The following is a 7,572-nucleotide window of genomic DNA, read 5'->3' as shown; positions in this document are numbered from 1 at the left end:
TCTTCTCATCCTTCTCCTCTTCCCTCCACCACTTCTTCTTAAGAAGGGAGAAGAATCAGTGTTCATGGTGAGGCAAAGGAAAGCTTGATCGAGAAGAAGATATATCAGCAAAAGGAAGAGTAAAGACCAGCGCACAAGCAATACTGATTGGAAGGGGGAGAGAGAGAGAGAGAGAGAGAGGGAGATGGCAGAGATGAGGGGAAAGAGAGGGGAGAAGACTCAGTTCTCGATCACCTATGGCCTCTTGAGGCAGTACTTGAAGGAGAAGGGCAGCTTTGGGAGCATTGGCCTTGACATCATGGCCCCAAGGCCTGTTCACCACCAACCTCATGGTCAGATCTTTCGTTCCTTTCCATCTTATAAGGCTTTCATTCTTCTTCTTCTTCTTCTTCTTCGCTTGCATGTTTTCTTGAATGGACTTGTGCTCTTTCTTCTGCTCAGAGAGGTACCAGTCTCCCACCACTTTGAGTCTGCTACCGGGTGTGGATGTGTCCACTGAGGACCACACCAACGATGGAACACACCAAACTGCTCCCAAATCCATGGAGCTATTTCCCCAGCATACCGCAGGATTTGGTTCCTCTGTCCTTCCCCTCAAGGAAGAATCTGCTTCAAGCATCAAGTATGACCCAGAAGAACTCCACAGCTCGTCTTTGTGCAGATACAGATGTTGACTCTAAATTGCTATCACTTCTTTAGGCACACAGAGAAGTCCTCCCAATTGACGATCTTCTACGGTGGAAAGGTGCTGGTTTTCGACGATTTCCCGGCTGACAAGGCCATAGATCTGCTGCAGATGGCCGGCAAAGAGAGTAGTGCAGCTCCAAAGCGTGGTCTCCCTGTTCCTTCCTCCACTAATGCAGCCGAGTCCTCTACACAGAATGGCATGCCCAAGCCTACCCAAGCCAACGCATCTGGTAATTCTCAGCACTACATGAAGTCTTGATCTTGATGCATGTGACAAACACAGTGCTGATGAGTTGCGTGTTGGAAACAGATATGCCCATAGCTCGAAAAAACTCCCTGCATCGATTCCTCGAGAAGAGGAAGGATCGGTGAGTAGTGTTTCTATCCTGTGTTCCATGTGTTGTGCGTTGTTGCAGTTGGACGCTTACACTGTCTTTGTTGATGCCTTCAGGATTAGCACCAAAGCACCATATCAAGCCCATGGTGGCTCGTCGGCGGCGGCGCCACCGGATGAGGTCAAGCTGGAAGACGGCCAACCTTGGCTTGGATTGGGTCGGCATGCGGTGAAACAAGAACACAGTTCTGGGAGTAGCAGATAGCTTGGGAGGGATTCCACTGTCTTCAAACAACACAAGGGAATCAGACAATAAATCGATGTAGCCTCTTCATTTTAAGATCTTGTCTCTGGAACAAACTTCTCTTGTAATTTGTATGATCATGACAAGTTTTCATGATCTGCTACTTCATATTGCTCAGCCTCAGCAATGTTTCTTAGCTGACAACTGATCACAGCAACTGCAATTCCAGATTTAGATGAAGGTGGTCAGGAACAGTATACAAACCACAAATTCCAGGCCTTCAATCCTGTCACATCTACTGGTTCAATCAAAATAATAGAAATGGTCAAGGATTGGCTTTGAAAACAATTGGTGATTGAATTGAAGTCTTGATGCACATGCTAAATAGAATATCATATATCATATACATTATTGATGGTGATGATGATGAGGAGGAGGAAGATTTCAAACGCTTAATTTAAGATAAATAATTCAGATATACCATGCAGTGTCTTCTTCTAAGTTTGAGGGGATGAAATCATCATATTCTAGAAATTTTCTTATACCTAAAATATTATTTTAATAACAGCGTGCATGATTCATTTAAGCTTTGATTACAAAGTCTTCAGCATTCTAAAAGCCTTCATGATCTGATCAATGGTCACTTGAAATATGCATGACCTTTTCTTCTTTTCCTTTTGTACATGTTCCCATTGAAGATTGAGACTATGACTTCTTGGTGGATCACAAGATTTGGTTTGGAATTCTCGTGCATGGGCCACAGTCTCTGCAAGGAACACGGTTTCTCAATCCCTTCCCACGTTTCCACCGGTAGGTTTAGACCTGAAGGGTTTACTTGTGGACGGAAGCCATGTTTGTCTGCTAATGGCAAGTCCGAGTGAGGGCGCTGCTGCCATTCCAACCGCGCACGCAACATCTAGAATTGGATTCGTGCGAGAGAGAGAGAGAGAGAGAGAATGGCACTATTCTTAAGCGAGTAGAGGAAGTTGCTTGGAAGTTTAATGGTGGGAGAGACCAACGAAGGAAGCCATTCAAAGTCAAATTGTCATGTAGAATATTCTATTGGTTGAGTCTTCTTACCCATCATGTAGAATATTCCTATGTCATGACGTTGATGTCGTAGCTGCTCCGACCATCGGAAGTCATCATCTATACGATTCCATTCCAGCTCTGGGAAGTCTATGGTGGACATGCACATCGAATGGTTGGTTACCCCCCCCAAGAATAATGTCTGCTCATGCAAGCTCTTCAGCTTCTTCCACTCGAGCTCCTGCTCCTTCAAGAACATACTGGTCTTGATCAGTTCAGGCCCCATACCGACGAGCTCCCGGTCTCTGCAAACCAGCATTAGGCTACCGTCCAGGGACTCCACCAAGTACATGGTGTACCCGAGTAACTCTTCGCCTTCCAGGTCGACAGGGATAACCTTAGGCTTGAAGGAAAGCCCATGGGGTTCCCATGCCCCGACCGTGCCGGAAACAGGCGTGTCTATGTATGTCCAGGCCTTGTCCTCAGCTCGAGCGAAGGCCGAAGCCCTCCAAATGTTACAGATCATCATGACGACGAAACCGCTGCCTTCGTCGGGGGCCGCAGAGAGTATGGCCTTGTGGAACATTACGCGATGCGCATCCGGTAAACTGTACGTGTGTGGTGGCCGTCGGTCGATCGCGGTGCCATCTGCACGTCGCTCCCGGTTCAAGATGAAGCCGGTGACTCGTCCTTGGGAGTCGCGAACGGCTGCGACGAAGGGTAAGGTTGTCACCGGAGGGAGAGGGAATTGGGCGCCGGTGAGTGGATTCATAAGGTGCATTGTTGGACGACTCGTCCACCGTGATCAACAAACCATGAGAAGAACCGATACAGATCCTACGACGGATCGTAGGTTTTGGGCATGGAATCTGATATACCTTATTATCTGCAATGGAGAAGAACTCGGCGGTGGTATTACTTTTACCGAGCAACATGAGCCATGGGGATTGCGGCTTCGGAGGACAACGATACTTCAACTCGAAGGCCAAGTTCCATTGTTTGCAGACGGCTCCTCAGGAATAGTGAGTTTGCCATGAATCAGATCCAAGATGTCTATCGGGAGCTTCGACCAGTTCGCCATAAGAAGAAGAAGAAAAGAAAATGCCAAGAAAAATCTTCTTTGAGTCTTTGATTCGTCAGTTTTATCTCCGCTTGAGTTTCCAAATTGTCACCTTTTGAGGGTTACACTGAAAATAAGTATTAAACACAAAATATATGTGCTATGGGATAGGATTATCCAATCAAACTAAACATGAATCATTATAGAAGGCAAAATTATTATACATATAATATAATAGGTTCATTACCACATTATCAATTATTTATTTTAAACCATTTCGTTATAGGTAATCCTTTCCTACTCAAGCCCCCTCAACATGCCCAAATGCTATAGCCTGATGGGCTAATTAACCTATCAACTTCGTTTAGTCTAAACCACTGACTAAAATGTTTAAGATGAAGTTAATAATAATACACTCATATCCTTATAAGCTAATCTTAATCTTACCCACCACTTAAACAAATTTAAACTAATCTGAAATATTTTTTTGGACTAACGAAGGGTGTTACAATCAAAATGGAGATTTTTTTTTTTTTTTGAGATAAAAGCAATCATCTAACCACCACTTAAACAAATTTGAACTAATATGAAATAACCCAATACCAACTTAAACAACTTGAACAAGTCTAGAATCAACCTAAACTAACTTCAAGTAACATAAATCAAAGAGAAATGGGTTAGTCCATGCCGTGCTTCATCGAGCTATGGGCATTGAGCCATGTTGACTTATTACTAGACTTGATTAGAGTTAGTCACAATCCATTTCGGTCATTGGTCTCAAAGAACTCGATTGGACTAGGTGTCCCTACCAAGCTAGGGTTTGCCAACATTCATCTATTTTTTAAAATAACATAATTTAAATATGAGTTTTTTGAAAATAAAATTTAAATATGAGTTTTTTGAAAATAAATCCAAACAATTATTTTTTATGCTCAATAATAATCTAATCAATAACATGAAGACATGATCATCATTAAAATGTCCTCCCTCTTTTCTTTTTCAAATACCTTCATCATTTATATGAACTTTCACTAAAGGTATTATTTTATTTCTTAATATATACTCATTTCTTAAAAAAAAAAAAAAAACTGAATGGGTTGCTAACATTTGGCCCAAATACTTATAATTTTAAATGTATGCAACATTATTCCATGGTATTTTTAGCCACCACTTAATCAACTTAAAAAGTCTTATAGGCCCTAAAGTGTAAGATCCAACTATGTCTCAAATCTAAATTAGGAATTACAATTGATTTGGTTAGAACTAATAATCATGATTTATATGGTTTTCAATTTGGTTTATATTAAATTAGACAAGGGTGAGGGTCAAAGATAGAATATGATTCTTGTTTAAATGATTTTGAAGGAAATTAAAACTGTCTTTCCAATAGAGGAAGATATTTGTCCTATAAAATTTTCCTTGAGCCTACACTAAAGTCACCAATGAGCAAAGACTATGATGATCTACTTAATTATTTATATTAATTTAAAAGATATTGAGTAGATTATCTTCGTATGATATGTGAACTTATGATTTTGTTGGGACTCATATGTTGAAGTAGAATGATATTCTTTGATTCTACTTTCTAAATGTGATATCACATCGATTTAAGTCTAGAAAGAGAAGTCTAAGAGAATTTATGTGAACTCCTGTATTACTAGCAAAAATTATGAATAGATACCCTCTATTGTCCAAGTTTAAGAAAAAGTATAAGAACTCCGATATTGTCGTGACATTCACTGTTGTCGGACACTTATTGTCTTTATAAAAGCACATTAGTTTATACGAAGGAAGAGGAAGAAGTAAAGACTATAAACACATGGGGATGGGGCGAACAAGAGAGACGAGTGAGAGAAGAAGAGCTAAGGCGAATCGGTCCTCTTTTAACGACTTATATTTTTCATTAATTTTTTTTAACTCATTGTATACTAGTTTGATAAAAATATTTTGTAAAATTAATTACCTCATTGTCAAGGGCTATAAAGGAATAATTTATCATGTTACTTCATCATGTTATTTTAAATATATTTTTCTTTATTTAACGATCCTAATTTTTGAAGTATTGAGGCTTTATACAATAACATGTCATAAGTTTTCTTGACCCTTTTTTGGTTTTAGCTTTCTTGTTGGTTTATTTTTCTTAATGTATTTCTTCAATCTCTTCGAAACTTTGAGCATCCTCAAAGTACTTCAATGCAATATCCTCAAAGTTCTTCGATGACCACTAATGATTCTATGAGTTCTTTACGAAGAAGAAGGTTACTCAAATCTAACTTTTTGAACGGTCATTATCTTTGAGTCTGAAATTTTAAAAAGTGATCTTAAAATTTAATTCATCAATTTGATGTTAGCGGAATTTTTGCCAAGCATTTTAAATCCATTGACAAAATCGATAAAACATGTACAATGCCACCCATGGATTTGTTTGACTTATTTTAAAAAATATAGCTACATATCGAAAAATCAATCCTAATTTTTTTTAAAATTTTATTTGTACCTTATTGAGTGATTGTATGCCAAATATGATGTGCGGTGTCACATTTTAAGACTATAAAAATATAATAAATCACTTTAATATTTTTTGAAAATATATTATTGTATATCATTTTATTTATTTAAGATCTTTGAAGATTTTTGGAAATCAAATTCAATAATATTTCATAAATCATAATCCACAAAAAAAATATAAAAAATTTTATTCTAGTTTTTTCATATGTGTAATTCATTTTTATTGAACACGGTTGTGAAAAAATAACCCTCTTGATTATTCAAAAATATTATTATTTCTCGTATTACTCTCAAATGAGATAATCAATGTAATATCAATTTTTTTGATTTTACCGATACTAAGAAGGAAAGTGAATTAGCTTCTATAAATTTAATAAACTTTGAAATGTTAACCGAAGAAAGAAGCATATATTGTTAGGATCGATAATAATACTGAGAGAAAGTGAATTAGTGCTTGTCAAAGCTTCAAAATTTTGATCAAGAGAATAATTAGAGACAATGATAAATATATACATAAATAAAGATAAGAAGCACAAATAATTAATCATTAATAAAAATATAAACCAAATTATAATGCTTCAATCATCTCGACATATGTTCAATCTTGATTTCTATAGAGGTCGACTTTCGATACTAATCTTGTTTTCAACGAGTGAAGATTAACTTTCTTCTTTTAAAGATTTTTTTAAAAACTAAGTAAATCTTACACTTAAAACACTACCCTTTACGAGGAACAATCTTTCCAATAGAATATTTCTCACAAATTGAACGACACAAGATTTCTTTGCATTGTCTCAACTCACCAATTCATATTGTGATTAGACCAGATGAGTGTAGACTTAAGACAATTGTTCATCCAAGGAGTGGATGATTACAAAATTTCATTGGCAGTCAGACCTTTTTGGACCAAGTGTAAACAGGAATTTAATACCCCTTTTGATCAATCCATGGTCATGCTGGCAATGGGATCCTATCATGCTTGTTGGCCAAGCAATCAGTGTGGGCAAACTAGATTAGAGAGATCAGTGAATCAAACATAAATGGTACAACCTTTGTATGCAGACAATTAGAGCTGGCAGATTGTGACAAAAGAACCTGGGAGTTCAGTTTAATCTGTTTGCTACTGTTATTAGTTCTTGTTTTTATTTTTGAGAAAAAAAATAGTGTTTATTTCAAGCTGAGAACAAGATCTGAAAGCAGCTTCTTATTCCAGAGAATTGATCAGATTACAGATAACTGCAGTCTTTTGAATTTTATTTTCCCTTGTATATTTTGGGTTAACAATTATATATAATATGAAAGGTAGATCTTGCTTACTATGCATTTCTATTCAAGCCAAATGTATCAAGCAAAAATATATACCTCCATATGGCTTATACATCCACCTCTAAGCACTCACTGGCATCATCTACATAGCACTACTGCTCTCTGTTCTTTGGAGGCTTCAGTCCATCCTTAAATTTAATACTAAAAAGAGGTCTCCAAATCTAGACCAACTACAGTTAGTAAATGCTTAAGATCTCAATTCTCTCTCAAGACACACCATCTGACACTAAAAATAAGAAGAAGAATACTTTTCTTTTCAGTAATTAAAGATTGTGGAGCTCTCACTACCAGCTGATATTGCTAAACTACATAAAAAATTATACTGGACTATCTTGATACAGGAATTCTAATCATGGAGCAAACAGTGATTTCAAGCACAACAGC

General features: G+C 37.4%; 2 protein-coding genes across 2 annotated transcripts; one reads left to right on the top strand and one right to left on the bottom strand.

The window, feature by feature from the left end:
• On the top strand, positions 1-1,461 carry LOC103985532 (protein TIFY 10a). The gene is made up of 5 exons (XM_009403257.3): positions 1-332; positions 442-622; positions 700-917; positions 998-1,055; positions 1,139-1,461. Exons 1-5 carry the CDS (start codon positions 185-187, stop codon positions 1,284-1,286), a joined length of 753 nt encoding a protein of 250 aa, XP_009401532.2. The 5' UTR covers positions 1-184; the 3' UTR covers positions 1,287-1,461.
• LOC135611596 (uncharacterized) lies at positions 1,403-3,075 on the bottom strand. The gene is made up of 2 exons (XM_065107233.1): positions 2,346-3,075; positions 1,403-1,482 (listed from the first exon to the last, which is right to left on the bottom strand). Exons 1-2 carry the CDS (start codon positions 3,073-3,075, stop codon positions 1,403-1,405), a joined length of 810 nt encoding a protein of 269 aa, XP_064963305.1.
• Positions 3,076-7,572: the final 4,497 nt, after the last annotated feature.

This window comes from Musa acuminata, chromosome BXJ2-5, assembly GCF_036884655.1.
Source record: "Musa acuminata AAA Group cultivar baxijiao chromosome BXJ2-5, Cavendish_Baxijiao_AAA, whole genome shotgun sequence".
Taxonomy (NCBI): domain Eukaryota; kingdom Viridiplantae; phylum Streptophyta; class Magnoliopsida; order Zingiberales; family Musaceae; genus Musa; species Musa acuminata.
The sequence above is the reverse complement of the archived record's forward strand: the minus strand, read 5'-3'. Positions and strand labels throughout refer to the sequence as shown.

Coding starts and splice junctions, on each gene's coding strand:
- LOC135611596 (XM_065107233.1), bottom strand. CDS start 3,075: ATGCACCTTATGAATCCACTCACCGGCGCCCAATTCCCTCTCCCTCCG. Junction 1,483..2,345: donor AGGAATATTCTACATGATGG/GTAAGAAGACTC, acceptor CTGGAATTGCAG/TTGCTGTGATCAGTTGTCAG.
- LOC103985532 (XM_009403257.3), top strand. CDS start 185: ATGGCAGAGATGAGGGGAAAGAGAGGGGAGAAGACTCAGTTCTCGATC. Junction 333..441: donor TGTTCACCACCAACCTCATG/GTCAGATCTTTC, acceptor TCTTCTGCTCAG/AGAGGTACCAGTCTCCCACC. Junction 623..699: donor GAATCTGCTTCAAGCATCAA/GTATGACCCAGA, acceptor TCACTTCTTTAG/GCACACAGAGAAGTCCTCCC.